The sequence below is a fragment of the Podarcis cretensis genome (assembly GCF_951804945.1).
Source record: "Podarcis cretensis genome assembly, chromosome: 10".
In the NCBI taxonomy this organism is placed as follows: domain Eukaryota; kingdom Metazoa; phylum Chordata; class Lepidosauria; order Squamata; family Lacertidae; genus Podarcis; species Podarcis cretensis.
The window spans coordinates 59,396,651-59,415,773 of record NC_137179.1 but is presented as its reverse complement, the minus strand read 5'-3'; the positions used below and the strand labels follow the sequence as shown (position 1 = coordinate 59,415,773).

At 41.5% G+C, this 19,123-nt stretch overlaps 1 protein-coding gene across 4 annotated transcripts in view; it reads left to right on the top strand.

The window, feature by feature from the left end:
• POT1 (protection of telomeres 1) overlaps positions 1-19,123 on the top strand; it is a 67,176-nt gene that overhangs the window by 1,617 nt on the left and 46,436 nt on the right. Inside the window, exons 2-4 of one of the 4 annotated variants that reach the window (XM_079994170.1) lie at positions 7,484-7,556; positions 8,715-8,806; positions 15,438-15,542. In XM_079994170.1, coding sequence (XP_079850296.1) covers positions 7,484-7,556; positions 8,715-8,806; positions 15,438-15,542 — 270 coding nt within the window. Of the gene's footprint in view, positions 1-7,483; positions 7,557-8,714; positions 8,807-15,437; positions 15,543-16,213; positions 16,329-18,060; positions 18,222-19,123 lie in introns of those variants that run through there. The other 3 variants (XM_079994171.1, XM_079994172.1, XM_079994173.1) reach the window with 3 other exon arrangements.

The following is a 19,123-nucleotide window of genomic DNA, read 5'->3' as shown; positions in this document are numbered from 1 at the left end:
AACCCTCAAAGTTGTTTATCACAAGGTTAGTGCTGAGCAAGATCTAGTGACATTCTTAGCAACAGTTGCTTCAAATTTTCTTTTATGCAATAGTTTTGCCTGCCTTCTTTCTGTAGCCATCAGCTTCTTATAGATTTAAGTTAACTTGGGTTCCATTAGTTGAACACTCCTGAGAGTTGCTCCACTGATCTTTCCTCTTTTTTTATTATAATTTTTATTAACCGGCTAATCAAATCAAATTAAATCACATCACATAAATTCTGAATTACAAAGCCGAATTTTAAATTTTGTTGGGGGGACCCATATTTCAAGATCCGAAGGGGGATTCTGATCATCTTCTTGCTACTGCGTTAATGTCCAAATCAGTCCAAACAGAGTTCATAATTCTATCCAGTCTTATCTTGCTGTTTCCACATCACATCTTGTTCATATATTTTCTCTTTTTTCTTTATGATCTCTTCTGATAGTCTCCTTAAGCTGATAAACACCAATAATAATCCTGTGTGAATTTTTCCGTTCTTCCAATCCTCAAATCGAGATGGTTTCCATATATCATCGCCTTCATAGATAACATCGCTCTTTCCATCATTAATCTCGCAAAACTGTCGCTCTTAAGTCCCACTGAGGAGTTTCACCCACAATATAAAAACAGCTCTATTTCTCTATTTCTCCTCTCAGACTTAAGTCCTCCGACAGAACTTCCCAATATGGCGACGGCATTTTTAACTGCGTCATTCCAAAGCTCTTATACATTCCACGCTCTTCTTAAAACATGCTTTGGTTCGAAAGTTTATCTCCACACAGCCTTAAATCTACAGCTTAAGTCCTTAAAATGACATTTCTGACTCGTGAGGGGAGGGGATTCTTGTTTAATCACATAAGGAAAAAAAGGAAAGTTTTTTTCCCCTCCCCCATCAGTCATTTGCCATACCGAGTCTTGGCGTATCTTCTCATGATTTATTCTTGTTCCTCCGACTTGTCTTGTTTTATCAGAGATCTCTTCTGTTAGCAGTCTACTCTCCCTCCTTCCTCGAAATATGTGCATTCCCTCATCCAAATTGTTTCTTTTGAAGTTCTTGCAGCTAGTGGCGTGGATTAGGGACGGCGTCCAGGAGCACCGGAATCCCACAGGAGGGCTTTGTGCCTAGTGCCCCCATCCCCAAAAATTCGGGGGTGGTATAGGGCACAGCAGGCAAGGCAGTCCCCCCCCCATCCTGGGGGGGGGGTAGGGAGGCTAATTACTCCCATGATAGCCTCCAAATTACCTCGTGTGGGTCGGAGAGATGTTATTGTCAGCCATCTTCCGATGCGCCCCCTAGTGGGCCCCCCCGCTCCACTGATCTTTCCTGCCCTGTAGGATGTGAAGGCTCCCATATACATGTGAACCACTCCTGATCTGTAGACGTTTTAAGCAGAAGCTTGTAATTTTAAGTGCACTTCTCAATCAGTTAAAAATTGTGACAAGTTACAGTGATACCTCGGTTTTCGAGCATCTCGGAAGCCGAACGATCCAGTACCCGAATTCCAAAAACCCGGAAGTAATTGCTTCCATTTTTGAACACGTCTCGGAAGTCGAATGGCTTCCGCTGTGTGTTTTTCTATTTTTTCCATTGACTTGGCCAACCGCCCTTTGATCCTCGGTTGCCCAACGTTTCAAAAGTCCAGCAGTCTTCTGGAACAGATTACATTCGACAACCGAGGTATGTACCACTGTACTTGTGAATATTTATTTTATTTATTAAATTTGTATACTGCTCCCTGTCTATTCTCACTTCCTTTTTGGAGACATGGTAGCCCTACTCTTATAGTCAGATCCTGAACAAGCTTACTTGAAAGTAAGTCTTAATTGAGTGTTGCTAAAATTAAAAATATCCTGTGCTTTGTCTTATCTATATAGTCATAGCATGCTCTCTTTTTAGCGTTGCTTTTTTATTACTGGAACCATTAGTAAACTTTGAAGAAAAATATAGATGGCTTGGGAGCTTTTCATTTAAGGCATAAACTTAAAAAAGTGTTGTGATAAAAAAATTTCCAGTCTGGTGACTTAATGGACTTCTTTTTTCTTATAAAAGAATCAATGGAGTCTTCCAGATTTATGGACATTTTTCAAAAAACTGGAGGAACTGCACCACAATGTAACTTTTCTTTTTTACTTCCTCAACATAAAATCAGCACAGTTTGCAGCAGTAATTTTCAGCTGTCTAGTAGCTGTTTCAGAACAAGGAATACGCGTTGTGTTGCTCCATCTGTGGCTTCAAATGTGTTCTAAATTCAAGTGCTTAGTGCTGGTGGTACATTAGGCCTCTTGTATAAACTTTACAGAGTAGAACACATGAGACCAGTCTTCTTCAACATGTTTGCTTTAATTTGATGATGATGATGATGAATTTAATTTTAAAGCCTTTTATCATTACTGGCACTTGGGGATGTAAGCTGAGAATAGTACTGTTAAACTTGAATTTTGTTTGCTGTGGAAAAAAGCTTTTCAGCGAGAGCATGCAATTCAGTCATCATTACTGTTTCTTTGCTACTTTTATCTCCATGTACAGCATAAAGCCAAATATTGTATTTTCGCGTCACAGCAAACTGAGAATTACAAAAGAAAAAAATCAATACAACCTTTTACTCTTTATGTAGGGTAAAATGGAGGTTAAAAAGACTCATGAATTTTTGTGATGTCAGGTATTTTTAATTCACACTCTTCTCCAGGAATACCTTTTTATCTCTAGCGCACGAAGTTCACAGTAGTTATCTTCATACATTGGAGACATTCCTTGGATGTAGTGCTTCAGGAGAGGTATGGAGGGTGTGAGGTCCAAGGCTCAATATCAGTTTTCGATTAATAAGCTGCAGTTTGGGAAGAGAGCTTTTTGACAGTGACCTTGGCAACATATCAGTGTTTCAGCTGCCACTTCCACCTTCTTTCAGTGAGGCATGGAGAATGGTTGTAGAGTATACAGTGTGTCTTCTGCTTGGATTGAAAGCCACACGTTGCAAAAAGGGCTGCATCCTTCTTTTTCTTTTTTAACTGTGGCCACACCTGCCAGCATGCACGTCTCATCCTCCTGCTGGGGGTTCAAGAGTGAACATGGCCCTCTGGTCAAGAAACGTTAGTCACTTGCTGAGGGGGGCATTTAAACAATCAGTGTTCAAAATTAGCCAGGTGCATTTTGTACCTGGTTTTTGACCACCTACGACCAACTGAAGCTGCCTGGGCACCAGGATGGTGCCTGACATCTCTATCGTCTGGAGGTGCATGCCTGGGAATCATTGGATCTTGTCTTTTCACACACTCATACCCTGCCCTGTAGAATTCTATCAGATTTATTTTATCTGCACTTTCGGAATGAATTTCAGGAACCAAACTGCTTTTTCTGTGCAGCTTGAGCAGGAGTAGTCACCGTTAGGAAAAAGAGGTCTGAACAGGACCTGGATCAAGTGACTTTTCTTCTTTAAGTCCTTTAAGTTCTTTAAATTCTTAACTTAGCTAAAGGTTATCATCTGAACTAGCCAGATGTTTAACTGAGAATTAATCACAGTTGGTCCATCATTTGAAAAATCAGGCCTTTGAGCTGTCTTACCCCAAAATAGTAACTAGACATTTCGTTTTGGCAATTGTAACGTTGGTTTAAGAATCCATTTGGCATCTAGCTTATATATATCTGAGTTTCTAACACTGCTGATGACATGTGACACCCTTATTAAAACATCTGCACTGGCTGCCCATCTACTACTGAGCCAGGTTCAAAGTCTTTGTGTTAATTTACAAGGCCCTGTACAACTTAAGTCCAGGATACCTTATGGATCACCTAAACCCTTATATCTTAGCTTCTTTACTAAGATAATCTGCAGAAGGGTTGTTGTTTATCCCCCAAGTTGTTGAGGCACATCTGACAACAACAAGAAACCAAGCGTTTAGTGTCATCAGCCCAGTCCTGTGGAATGTATCGGTACAGGAATATAATCTATGGCTGATTTCTAAAATAGATATGGGGCACCGAGGTGGAGGTGGGGGGTAGAATGCCGTTTAAAGTTGTTAAAGATCACTGCCACAGTTGGTTTGTGTTCAAAGAGAGGCTATTTCTCGTTGTGCTGGCGCTGGCGCAAAATATATGTTCAGTACTCCATTTGATTGTGATAGATAATTTCCTCCGAGGAAACTTGCCTCATGGTGAGGAGAGAATTTAATGTATCTGAAAGCTGCCTGAAGAAGCAAACAAACTAGGTGACTGTGAAAGGCTGGCACAAAGAACACGGTTAACAAGGAAACTAGCTCTTGTTAATTTGACAGAAGCAGATATTGGGGCATCTGCTAATGTGCCAGGGATTGCTCTGGAGGACGCACATCTGCTTTCTACCTGGAAGCAGCTTTCAAATATATTATGATGATCACAGTGGTTGTACTGCATATTTACTGTTGTTCAAGTGTGATTGCTGTGTAATACATAGGCTCAGAACAGACAAATATATCCTTGGTGTACAAGCAGAGATGCCAGAGGAAAAAAGGCAAGTTGTAATTCAGGCAGTTTAATACACAGGTCTGTTAACTACTCCTGACTCCTTCAGCTGTGTATAACATGTGCAGCGTTCAAGAAATTCTGCTATTCTTGAGAGAGACAAAGAATATGCCATGTATCAAACCAGGGGAGGAAAATTATTTCCGGATCTGGTCCACATTCTGAATTGGGTAGCTTGGAGCATCCCCACAGTTGCCTTGCTCTTTTGCAGTACTCCCAAGCAGTGTTGGAAGCTCAGATATATAAGCTAGTTGCCAAATGGCTCCTTAAACCAGGGTTACAGTCGCTGAAACCGAATGTCTATTTGCCATTTTGGGGCCAGACTGATTGAAAGTCGTTGTTTCTGGTTCCTGAAATTCGTTGTGCAGCCAAAGTATCACAGATAGAATTCTACAGGGTGTGTTGCTAGTATGTGAAAACAGTCAAGATCCAAGGATACCCAGGCATGCACCTCCAATTTGGCGCAGACATCAGATGCCATCCTGGCACCCAGACATCTTTATTGGTCACAAGTGACTGACAGCCAGGTGCAAAACACACTCAGCGAATTTTGAACACTACTCCCAAGTACAAAGTGAAACAGATCTGCAGGGACAATATTTGCCCACTCTTCTGTCCCAAGGTTGGGATGAAAGGTTGGGCGCATCATGATCCACAGAGAGCAGTGGAAAATTCGTCATGGCAAGCTTAAAAGTGTGGACCTTGGTTGGTCTATCCTGCGCATAGAATCTTAGAGTTATACAAAATCTTTTTTTTAAAAAAGAATTATAGAATCATACCATTACAAGGGACCCCAAGGGTCATCTGGTCCAACCCCTTGCAATGCAGGAATCTCAACTAAAGCATCCATGACAGATGGCCATCCAACCTCTGCTTAAAAGCTTCCAAGGAAGGAGAGACCAAATGTAGAAGATAGGTTTGGAGCCCAAATCGGTGGCATTCTTATGCTTATGTGATGCTCTGCTGAAGAAAGGGGAGGTGATTTCCTGCCCCCAAAAATCAGCTCTGGATTGTTGGGGGACCCTCCAGAACAGCATGGCTAGGTTTTGCTAGTCACTACAGAGTGAATCGGGGACGCAGGTGGCGCTGTGGGTTAAAGCCTCAGCGCCTAGGACTTGCCGATCGAAAGGTCGGCGGTTCGAATCCCTGCGGCGGGGTGCGCTCCCGCTGCTCGGTCCCAGCGCCTGCCAACCTAGCAGTTCGAAAGCACCTCCGGGTGCAAGTAGATAAATAGGGACCGCTTACCAGCGGGAAGGTAAACGGCGTTTCCGTGTGCGGCTCTGGCTCTGGCCAGAGCAGCGATGTCACGCTGGCCACGTGACCCGGAAGTGTCTCCGGACAGCGCTGGCCCCTGGCCTCTTAAGTGAGATGGGCGCACAACCCCAGAGTCTGTCAAGACTGGCCCGTACGGGCAGGGGTACCTTTACCTTTACCTTTTACAGAGTGAATCAGCAAAAATTAATTCCCTTGGACTTCATTAAGTGGGAACTGCTGGGCAAATGTTCCTCCCACAAATGGAAGGAGCCTTTCCATTCACAGAACAATGACTCTCGATCCAGCCCAATGATTTTTAAAAATATTTTTTATAACAGTATTGAAACCTGACACAGTTTGACAAACTATTTGGTTACATGAGAACTGCTCATGTAAATAAATAAACATTTACTGAATTTAAAACACCAAACTCCTTAAAAGTTAAAAGCTGCCATGGCATAGGTTCAGATGGGCCATATTTTTTCATATGCACAGGAATTAATCCTTAGTTGAGAGAGGGGGATATGCAGAGCAAGAAAGAGCAGTATTTCGGGCATTCAGGCTGAAAATTCTTGGGCATTTGGGCTGAAAATTCTTCGGCAAAAAGTGTGTAGATGGCTGGGGGCTCCTGCGCTAGACCCACATCCTAACATCACAGTGTGCAATTAGGTGTGTACATCCCATTCAAACTGTCCTGCTTTGAGTGGGAAGGTCTGGAGTGGGCTACAAAGGACATTAAGCTGACCTGGTTAAAAGCCTGTTAACACACAGGAGCTCTGGTAATACAGCAGTGTTTCCCAAACTTGGGTCTCCAGCTGTTTTTGGACTACAACTCCCACCATCCCTCACCTGCTAGCTAGGGATGATGGGAGTCCAACAACAGCTGGATACCCATGCTTGGGAAACACTGTAATACAGGATCCCTGACTGTGGGGAAGCTCCTAAGCCAGGGATGAAGAACCTGTGGCCCTCAAGATGTTACTAAACTATACCTCCCATTGTCCTTGGCAGTTATTGGCTGGGGGTGATGGAAACTGTAGTTTGGCAATTTCTGAAGGGCCACAGATTCCCCACCTCTGCTCAAGACTTGTTCGACCAAACGTGCTTAAAAAGTCCCTTCACTTTCCCACAGGGATATTGGAGTATGGGGCTGGCACAAGGGTTGGGAATGGAGGCTAAACATCTGAGGAGGGTTTAAGTTTGTCATGTTTTATGCAGAGCACAAATGAATATGGGATGTAGTTGGAGTAGGAGTGGCCACCATTCAGCTGGAAGACTAGCTTTTGTTGGTCAGGTGCAAACCATAAAAATGAATGTTGCCATTTATTTGGAAGTTATTGAGGAGTCTCTTGAGAGGCACAGGACTCTCTGTTCTACCAACATTCTTTGGTCCAGAAAGTAGTGGACAGATATTGAGTACTTGGTCCCGCCATGCTTCTCCATTTGTAAAAGGAGACTGATGATTGACTGCTCAGGATTGCAGTTAGGTTGTTAGATACAGATGAAGAAAGCAATTATAGGTTTGTATATTTTATGAAGCACTTCGTTAATTGTTCTGCCACTGTAAAACCTGATGCGATGCTGCTGTTGTGGAGATATTGCACATAATCCGAAAGGTCTGGCTCAAGTAATGAATATGATTGATATTTTCTATTGGAAATATTTTCGACTTGCTAATTAGGACCCGCTCCTCCCCAAATTTCTCATTTCAGGGAACAGTTGCTGCTTCCTATCCATTAAGTAAAGTGGGAAACGGGACATCTTTCTTCAAGATTATACTTCAAGGTATTTTAACATATAGTTTTGGTTGTACTACCTGTGCTCCACAGGCAAAAGTTGTGGGACTGTAATAATGGGCGTAATAACAGATATAGTGGAAGATCTAAAAAAAAACAACCCGGTGTCATATGCTTTTACAAATGGGAGAGATGATTTATTTGAGGAGGCATCTGGAATTCTGAAGTCGAAGTATTTTGCAAATTATAATATTATTATTTATTTAACCTACCGTTCACTTTTTAAACCAAGTACCTCAAACCACTTTACAACAGAAAAAGAATAACAAATACAGTAAAACTAACATGACACTAAGAGAGCAAAATCTGAAGCATTCATATTTTTGAAAAAGGAAGGTCTAAAACATCCCATCCCACTGAAGGAGACCATGGATTATCAAAAACTAAAGGCCTGCTGAAAAATAAATGCTTTTGCCTGGGCCTAAATAAATAATGGTGGCTCTTCACTTGGGAGAGCATTCCATAACTGGGGAGTCGAGACTGAGAAGCCTGCTCTTTTGTCAATACCTCCCTTGCAGGGGACACACAAAGATGGGCCTTGAATGATAAGCTGTTGCTCTGGGTTGTTTCATAGGAGGAGAGGTGGTCCTGGAGTTACTGGGGTCCTGAGTTGTGGAAGGCTTTATAGATCAAAACCAGCACTTTGAATCAAGCCAGGAAATGAATTGGTAGCTTGCCATCTCCCTGCTGAATTCGGCACCTGCTGTAATTTCCAAACCATCTTCAAAGGCAGCTCTACATACTATGCGTTGCAGCAGTCTATCCTAAAAGTTACCAGAGCATAGACAACAGAGGCTAGGCCTTCCTCTACCCTTTTTAAAAATTTCACAGTCCTTATCTTGTCGTTTGATGTCGGTCCTCACCAGCAAGGTTATCTGGACTTTCACCTACAACCTGCTGCTGTGTGCTTCATTGATTGCCTGGTAGAATTGAGCTCATTTTGTGGTCCTTACTCTGGCCTTTCGGGAGCCGCCTTATGTGCAGAGATTCCCCCCCCCCTTAGTTTCATAGCTCACAGGCGTGAGTGTATTTTAATGTCCCTGGCCTCTCAGCGCTTGCGATATCCCTGTGAAATCAGAGCTGCAAGGCTTTCCTTTAGTATATTCAGATAAATGTTACAGTGTCACTGTTCCTGTGTGTCTTTCAGAGTCAGAAAACCCATGTTCTAAGGCCGATGCTATCAATACTTATATGTTTGGGAAATTGGCAGAGGATTGTGCCAGCGTTGTACATCAAGGGGTAAATGCTTTTATTTCTTTCATTCTTAGATGTTTATTTCTTCTTGTGAACTGTTTTTCTACTGATCTTGTTGACCTAAGTGTGTTTACACGATCAATGCATGCGGCTGCCTTTTTGACCGGGTTAAGGTGCTGACTGGTGTTCAAATGAGTAGCCTCTGTGGCCCGAAATCCCTGGGTGCTATTCACCCATGTATTTCATGTATTAAAGCTGTATTTGTGTTCCTTTCCGTCACTGGAATCTGATATAGTACTGTTTGCTTGAACAGCACTATGGCATCACCTAATGGCAAAACAGAAAGAAACACCTCTTCAAAATAGTACTCTTTGTCTTCCACCTCAGTGACAGGGAACCAGATGTTGTCGGATTCCAGCTTCCATCAGCCCCAGCCAACATGACCAGTGGTTGGGGAGGAGCACAAGTTTTCAACCCTTGCTGTAGTTACTTACATACCCAACAGGTCACTGAGATCTGCTCTGCGGGACAGTTTTTTCTTCAAGGCCTATAGATCTCAGAAGCCTGCTCCACAGTAATGCATAGCAGGTCAATTTACTGCGTCCGAAAGTCACCAGGAGCATTTTGCTTAATGTCTGCACCATTTGGAGCTGCATGCCTCGGGATCCTTGGATCTCGACTGTTTTCACACAGTAGCAACACATCCTGTAGCATTCTATCTGTGATATTCTAATGGTGCAATCGGAATGAATTTCAGGAACCAAAAAGTTGTATTGAAAAACATGACTTTTGATCCGTCTGGCCCCCCAAATGGCAACTAGACGTTCTGTTTTGGCGACTGTAACTCTGTCTTAAGGAGCCATTTGGCTCCCAGCTTATATATTTGAGATTCTAACACTGGTTAGTGGGGCTGCCTGTTCCATGGAACAGCACTCTTGTTGAGATACAGCAGACACCCATTATCTACACTTTCTGGAACAACTGGGATTGCCTTTAAAACTGTTTTCCAGCTTTAACTACCTGACTATCTATTTAGCCTCTCTTTCTGAAGTCCAGTATGAGCCATGGGTAGTCTTCAACTAAGTTCTAAGTAGACCCACTGAAATTACTGTCCATGACTAAGTTAGGTCTATTGATTTCAGTCAAACCCAAGAAAACTTTACTTACTTACTTATTGAATTTATATACCGCCCTATACCCAGAGTTCTTAGGGTGGTTCACAGAAAAGATCATAATATATAAAATCAGAAGAACAATAACCCAATAACACCCCCCCCAATAGAGCCACATTGCAAAAGGGTATTGAATAGCTGAACACCCCTTTTCCCCCTAAATGCCCTTTATAAGTAAACATCTTAAGACTAGTTATCTGCCCAGTTGAAACTTATGTTAATTACCGGTCATGCCTCTGTCATTCTATTTAGTCCCCCCCCCCCCCAATTTGTAATGAGCAGCTTTGCTTGCTGACTTTTATCCCAGCACAGCAAAAGATGTGTAAAAGGAAAAAAAGAAAAGAAAAAAAAGGGCCCTGTGGTAGTGGTGGTCTACCTGCCAGTATTATAGTATAGATTGGGCACTGAGAAATGATTTCAAGTTAACTCTTCTACCACATCGTTTAAAGTGTCTGAAACTTAATTAGCGCTTTGCGCCCTTCTTGATAAAAGGAGAAGTAGTAAAACAAGGCCCAAAGCACCAATTAGGAGATCACAGAGATCAGTACTGAGGACCTGTACTGGAAACTACAGCCCTTGAGCTGGAAACTTCAAACAGAGTTGAACTAGCAACAGAATATTCACACCTCCCTTGTGACTTGAGCCGTGGTTATGTGGACTTGTGCGTGTGGTTTTTAAGAGGCTTACTATGAATATGATAGAGGGAGGATAATCTCAGTTCCTTTTTAAAAAACACAAAATTTAGTGATCAGGCCATTTTAGCAAGCCTGTTGAACTTTCTTTCTTTTAAAAAAAGTCATTGATTTAAATAGTAAATTGCGATGCAAGGAATTGGGGGTTCCCCGATGGGAGATGTAAACGGTAACATAGAAAGGGTATATTCATATTATGTTGCTCCTATGAATACCACTATTTTCAAAAAATTACTGTATATGGCACCAAATGTGCTTGATGCAATGTACATTTCTAAAATTGGTGTAAAGTCAGTCATAAACCAAAAGAGCTATGCTCCTGGATATTTCATTCCCGTTCCAGCATTTTGAGATGTTACTGCACTAACTAGTTATTTTGGAGTTTGCTCCATTCATTCTTTCAATTTCTATACTGCCCATCATCCGAGGATCACAGAGTGGTTTATAGTATAAAAACACAAAAATACAAACCACGGTAACAAGCAAAAAACAACACACACACACATACACCAGTTTAAACAGCCAGGCTCAACAAAAGACAGTTTAAAATCGCTTCTTTGAAATATCAAGCAGATATTGTGCCTGAGTTAGTTGCCTTTTTGATAACTAAGGAAGATTGTCCACAAATGCTTAAGGTTTCCCCTCCCCATTTCTTAAAGGCAGGTTGTGGTTCATATGTAAGAAACTTTACCCATGGATTTTTTAGTTTTGTTACAGAGTTATTTCTCATTTTTTATTGAAAGGAAGATGGAACAGTGGCATAACTAACTCCCCTGCCCCTCTCCCCAAATGGTGGTACAGAATAAAATTCATTGCACCCCGGTAATTCCATTGCACATTAAGCTTTGTTGGAATTTGTTCTAATTCTTTTTAAACAATTGAATCTGTCTGTATCACTTAAGTTAGCAGTCTCCCACCCACCCCGGAAAACATTAAGGTTTGGGGTTTTCAGTCATTTAAAAGAATATCATCAGAGACTGCTGAAGTAGCAAAAAGAGCAATCATAGCACCACAGTTTGCTAAAAACTCAGCTTTAATCAGAAAGCTCTTTTATTTATTGTAATCAAATAAACACACGGACAAACGACGTGCAGTAAAAGCTAACGGGAGTGTTGTTGGTACAAGATTGAATGCAAAAGATGAAGCGCTGAGGCTAAAATGCTTCTCAGGAAGAGCACATCCATCTGGAAGTACTTAGGGGGCACAGGCAAAATGGAGACGGCACTTTAAAACTCAGACAATGCCAGAAATAACTAATGTAAAGGAGCCTTTAACTTGCATTGCAATTCCCTGTGCTCACTTTCATTTTCTCAGGTATCTAGCTTAGTTTCCCTGCCTGTCAGTAGTGCAGTCTATCAACCTTCTCTTTCACCCCCTCCCTACTTCCATGGGAGTTTGCCGTGTAATAAGCTGAGGGATGAGAGGCAAGTGGATAGCTCTCTTTTCCTCTTTCTTTCTCTTTAACCTGACTGCTAATGGTCCAATAACTGCTGACATCTGCAATCTTAGATGACAAGTGCTGCATGCAGAAAATCCAGTACCTTTAACTTCTTCACTGCTGAAAGATATCCAGCTGCTCACTCATAGCAAGCAGGTGGATCTGGGCCAGCACTGAAGATGTTAATATACAGGGCATTTGACTCTCAGAAAGAGAGAGAGAGCACTTAAATCTAGCCACCAGCTTGGCTTGGCTTAAATAGAAACAGCATTGTTGCTGTAACTCCTTTGAGTCAATAGGGATAAACAAGGTGCTATGTTTGGACATAACAAGAAAGCAGTGAAACAGTATTTCAGTAGTTTGATGCCCTGCTTCTTAATTGCTTTTCTACTAAAGAAGGCTGACCCTGAGAAAGCCACAGTTCACATACGGTTTTCTAAACAAAGCCTGTCCCGTCAATAATTTTACCTGTGCAAGGCAAGCTGAAATGAATATAGCTGTGCAAAACTTGCAAGTGTGCTTTCCCAAAAGTTGCAGTTGGTGCTGGTGCAAGGTAATTTTCTGGGAGATCCTGAGCTAAGAAACTAAGATCTTCAAGCAGTAATTAAAATTTGGGGCTTGCCTTTTGAAAGTTATGTCCATGTTTCTTAGTAATTTGGGAATACAATTACAGAATGTAAATGTATTCTCTTTTATTCTCTACACATTTTCTGTTTTAAGTTTGCAGGCTGAGATACTGTGGCCCCTCTGGCTGTTACTGAACTACAGTTCTTTTCATCCCCGCTCATGCTCTCTGGGATGATTGGCGGTGGAGTCCAAGAACATTTGAAGGACCACAGATTCCTCTCCCTGATCTCCATAGTCAAAAATCTATTTGAATGATGTGTTAATTTAACAGTTCTGCAGTTTGTTATTCATTCCCCAATATCATCAATATAAATGATATGTTACTACATTTGATTTTGATTATTCAACACACCAGTCTTTGAGAGTGATAGATCGTTAACATTTGGCAAGAGGATGCTACCTGGCACTGATTGTAGTTTGGCGTCTAAAAACATCTGCCAAGCTACAGGTTTTCACACTTGCTTTAGATAATGGGTGGAGGTTTCTCTTTCCTGTTTTTGTTAAAAGTGAGCTTTAAATACCATGTGCTCCCCAATTAGTGTTAGAAATTCAGATATATAAGCTAGGTGCCAAAACAGAATGCCTAGTTGCCATTTTGGTTCCTGAAATTCATTATGATTGTGCGGATAAAATGTAACTGATAGAATTCTGGAGGATGTGGTATTAGTGTGTCAAAACAGTCAAGATCCAATGATCCCCAAGCGTGTACCTCCAGATGGTGGAGCTGTCAGGCACCATCCTTTCACCCAGACATCTTCACTAGGTCGCAAGTAGCCAACAGGTGCTAAATGTGCCTAGGTAATTTTTTTTACTGGAAAAACAAATATGAAGTGTTGCTGTTTAAGCCCTCTGTGGTATAGCTATATTGAATTTTGTGTATACCACCATCCCTCTGTGGAGTTGGAAAACCTAAGTAACTACTCTATGGTAGTTTTTTGTTTTGTGAATGGTGCTACGGACCCCCTGGGTGGGTTTTGCAGAGCCATTGGGGTCCGCGGACCTCCAATCAGGAACCACTGCTCTATCATATCCCCCCATTTTTATTTTAAACTAAAAATCTGCAAATGGTACACAACCCTCCTGAGTCTCCCTTTGCCATGTTGGATAGATCAGATAGGGACCTCATAATAACAGAATCAAGTAATAGTGATTTGCTAACTATTCTTTCTGATTTGGGCCACTAATCGGAGAGAGTGAAGTTTGACTATGTTGTACTGAAATGAATCAGATTTCAGTGTTGAACTGTGCACTTATATTGATTTTAGTGGGGTGCATTTACCTAACTTTATGTAGATTACATCCCCTTTTTGACATTAGCTTAAAAAAAAAATGCACAGAAAGAGTTTACCCTTTGTCACTTTCCTGTAGAAATCAGAAAATGTGTGTATGTGTTTTACTTTTCCTGTTTGAATAATAACTTTCTACACTACTTATTCTTGCAAACTGGTACATAACCTCCACCCCCAATCCAGGACTATTTCATGCTAGTGTTATTCCATTATTGCTTCAGCTTAGATTTCAAATCACTGACATTTCTTTTTTAAAAAAACAACAACAAAAAACCCCACACTACTTAAAAATGCTATAATGGAAAGTGCCATTACAAAAGTCAGTCTCCATAAAATGACATCCTTTGACGTTAACGTCAGTTTGGCTGTTGAGCAAATACCTTATTTGTATAGGAGGAAGCAGAGGGATTGCAGTAACTATTTTTCTTTCTGATTTATACTACTGGCAAAGAGACCTTTTAGAATTGAGTATTGCACTCATCTCAGAATTTTTATAACAAATATCTTCTATAAGTGACTTAGATTGTTCATCACCTTTCAAGCTATTTGAATTTTTCAGCTTGCTAATATTGTTTTGTTGAAAGAGTTGTTGTTGTTTTTTACCCTAATCCTCACAGTACCGAAAAGGCCATTTTGCTCACTCCAGTCGTCAGATATCAGAAACCAGTTCTTCGGTGCATTTTTCAAAAAGTGCCATTTAAGTTCCATATGATCAATTCTCTTGATTTATCAACTTCTTGTTTGTCACAGATAAAATATTTAGCTACTCTTTTGTTATGTAAATACTGGCAACATTCAGACCATGAAGCTTTGCCCCATTGCCCTAGTCTTATGAAAGATGAATTGTAAGTTTTCGTAATGTAACATCTAAGTTCACTGATGACCTGCAGATCATTGGAACACCTGTGTATGCTAAAATATGTAATTAGAATCATAGAATTGTAGAGTTGGAAGGGACCGCAAGAGTCATTTAGTCCAGCCTCCTGCAAATGCAGGAATCTCAAGAATTAATTTTAAAATGATTGATACCATTTGATTTTTGACAGTGGGTAATAGCTAATTCTCAGGGTAGATTCATTGAAATCTATAGATATGTCCATTGATTTTAGTGGGTCTGCTCCAAATATGGCTAACATTGAATATTCCCCCATGCAATTCTTGATTTAAACTATTTCAATCACTTAAGGCCTTTGTTTTCCCCAAACACTATCCCTACTAAAGTTAATGACACATTTCAGTGGAAATTTTAGACCTGTACATAAATATTTCATATTGAAACTTTGGTTGCATCATACCTTTACATTTTTCTTTTCTTTTCCAGAGGCTTTCCTAATCAGCAGGGATTTGTCATATTTTCTGAAGATCCAGGGAAATGTTTCATCAAATGATCTGATCACTAAGGACTCCGAAAATATGATAACTAATAGCAATAATGATGCATTTTCTCTCTCTCTATAGGACATCATGGTGGTAGCTGGATTCAGCATGGCTAAGTCCACCAGTGATGCTGATGGGCATTGCTGTCGGCTAGAAGTCTCTGATGAAGCTGGGTCAACTATTTATGTATGTTTTTCAAGCTTTTCTTCTCTCCCTTCACTCCAAAACTTTCTTAATAAGAGAGTCTGAGAGGCTGTGGAGTACTAAAAAGCACATCAAGGTCTGCTTTAAAAAGATAGAAGAACTTTACCATTCAGCATACTAATAACTGGGATTCAGAGAAAACCCTTGGCTACAGCTGAGTGTCTAAGGGGGCTTTAGACTTGCATTCGTGTATCAAACAGCAACCCACCAGAAATCTTAGAATTGGAAAGGGACCACAAGGGTCATCTAGTACAACTCCCTGCAATGCAGGAATATTTTGCACAATGTGGGGCTCGAACCCACAACCCTGAGATTAAGAGTCTCATGCTTTACCGACTGAGCTATCTCTGGTGATAAAGAATCAGATGGCAGCAATCATAGAGTTCATGGCATGTGGAAAACTATTTTTGATACTGAACAGGGTTTCTAAGCAATCTGACACACTACGCGGGCTGCTGCTGCCCAAAGGGAAGAAAGTTAGCATTACTCAAATGCTTTGAAATGTGTGTAGCTCATACAGCTCTGTCTCTTTAGCAGTGTTTATAGGGTAGTTTTAGAAATGTGTAAAGTCCTATTCTCTTTCTCTACATAAAAATGTAAGGCTGCCATTGCTGGGCCTCCATTGGAGGATTTGTAGAGCCACATCACAAACCTGGATTTGCATGATGTCTGGGCAAGGGAGCAAACATGAGGCAGGATTTAAGATGGAGTTTTAAGTAAAAAGTTTGAGTAAAGCTGAAATAGAGGGACACAGAGGAGCTGGGGCAGGTAAGGGGCTTGAAGGGGCTGTGAGGAGGAAGTGCAGGGCTTGAGGTAGCAGAGCTGTAGAGATAGAGAGGCCGGAGTTGCTTTGTGGGAATAGGGAGGCTGAAGGAGGCAATGGCGGATTTGAGTGAGGTGTGAAGGGAGGGATGGGACTAGCAAGGAGGGTGACAGCAGCAGCAAGCTGGGTAAGCAATGTGAACAGGAGCAGAAGCATATATATTTACAGTGGTACCCCTAGTTACGAACTTAATTCGTTCCGGAGGTCCGTTCTTAACCTGAAACTGTTCTTAACTAGAGGCGTGCTTTCGCTAATGGGGCCTCTTGCTGTTGCTGTGCTGCCGGCACACGATTTCCATTCTCATCCTACAGCAAAGTTCTCAGCTCGACATAACTCTTCCAGGTTAGCGGAGTTTGTAACCTGAAGCGTTTGTAACCTGAGGCATTTGTAACTCGAGGTACCACTGTCTGTCTGTCTGTCTGTCTGTCTGTCTATCTATCTATCTATCTATCTATCTATCTATCACAGTGACTAACGAAGCAGAAATTTTACATTAGTGTAACAAAATGTCTCAGGTTCCACCACCTTCATCAGTTGCTCTGATAAAAAAAAATAGGATGTTTCCAAGCCTGCAGTTGCAGTGCTTCTGAGCATTCTGTTCTCAAAGTTCTGGAACGGCCAGCTTGGAAAGAGCCTCACTTTTTATCTAAGCAAGGCAGGTGTGGAAACATTTTGCTATAAGAATTCAAAAATTCTGTTTTCTTAGTCACTGCAACAAATACATGGTTTTAGTGATTAGCTGTATCCTATCAGGATCCAGAACAAACTTGTCTGAAATGTTGTTTGGTCCATTCATATTTTTCTCTCTTTATATGTGTGTATATGTGGATGTATATGCACAATACTGAGCCTCTTGGGCTTGCCGATCAGAAGGTCGGTGGTCTGAATCCGCACAATGGGGTGAGCTTCCGTTGTTGCTCTGTCCCAGTTCCTGCCAACCTAGCAGTTTGAAAGCATGCCAGTGCAAGTAGATAAATAGGTACCGCTGGAGCCCGAAGGGAAATGATGTTTCCATGTGCTCTGGCTTCTGTCACTGTCCTCTGTGCACCAGTAGTGGTTTAGTCATGCTGGCCACATAATCCAGAAAGCTGTCTGTGGACAAACGCTGGCTCCCTTGGCCTGAAAGCGAGACGAGCGCCACAACTCCATAGTTGCCTTTGAATGGACTTCTGTCCAGGGGTCCTTTACCATATATGCACACACCCCTGGGAGAGTATTGGATGTTGCTGTGGGAACCCTAACTATTATGACTTAGGCCTCTAAATCCAGTTGTGCTGTATTGAAGTACCGTATTGACCCAAATATAAGCCACACCCGAATATAAGCTGCACCTTTAAAATTGATGGGGGGGGAGGAAAAAAGAAAAAAAACCACCCAAATATAAGCCGCTCCATTCCTTGCTGCTCCTGGCTGCAACCTTGTGGGGGGGGGGCACGCTGCGTTGCTGGCAGCCTTTCCCCTTCCTCGCTCTCTCCCTTCCCAGCCTTGGGGGAGAGGACGGGGAACTACGTGTGGGGCAGGAGCTGCTTTGTCGCACTCCTGGCACTGTTTGCCCCGCACTCCTGGCTGCATACCATAAGGTCGCGAATATAAGCCGCACTTTAAGTTTTCACGGTCGGAATTTGGGAAAAAGGTAAGGCTTATATTCAAGCCAATACGGTAGTAGCAATCTACAGTGTTGCTGCTTTAGTTAATGGGGAACGGCCCCTTGCCAGATTTCCAATAGTATTAGCCTTGAATTGACATAGACTTGGAAAGTTTGAGATTGTGCTGAGTTGGCAGAGTGCAGCGTATCTTTTTGATGTTTTGTGTCGTTTCTCTGGGATAGCAAATATGCTGTAAATATATTTACATAGTGATAGCTTTGTTTTGGAGAATGGATAAGAGAACTAATATTTCTATAGAGTCAATGGATTTTAGCTCTGATCTCAAAAAGTGATGTTACCATAAGCCCGTCTTACAGTACTTGAAGGGATGTTTTTTGTAATTTGTGTAGAATATTTGCCAAACTGAAAGGCAACTCGGATATTGCAGCTATGCAACTAATTCTGCATGCCCAAAGGGAGACAGTTTTCTCTTCAATTCATCATGTACTCTCTTGAACCTAATGTTTAGTTAATTATTTGCTGTGTAGTTAATTATATTTAGGATATAGTTGTCGCATGCCTTTATCAGCTATATGACAATCAGAATGTCAGAATGGTGAAGCTCCCTCACCATTTCCTCTCCACCTGTTGAGGGAGCTTCACCAGGTTGGGTGTTGGATAACTAGGTTGAAATTCCTTCCCTAACCTGGTGCCTTCCATATATTTTGGACTCCCATCATCCCCAGTGAGCACAATCAGTGGTCAAGGATGATGGTAGTTGTGGTCCAAAATGTTTCGTGCGTACAAGTTTAGGGAAGGCTATTAGTAATATTTTATTTTTATTTTATTTTAACATGGAACTTCTCACAAGCCCTTTTTGAGAAAAATGAAAGGCACATGTGCTGTTTGCTGCCACTAATGAAAAGTTCATTTTAGATTGGAATTAAAGACCTAATCATGCTGTATTAGTTTAGCAGTATGAATATTAGGAGAACCTTATTTTTTAAAATGATTCTTACAGTTGCATGTATTCCTGGGGTTTGCGTCTTTAATTTCCTGGAGCACCCTGTGATGTTTTGTAATGTGTAACTTAATAAATTTCCCGGAGCGCCCTGTGATGTTAAGTAATGTGTAACTTAATAAAAGCGGCCAGA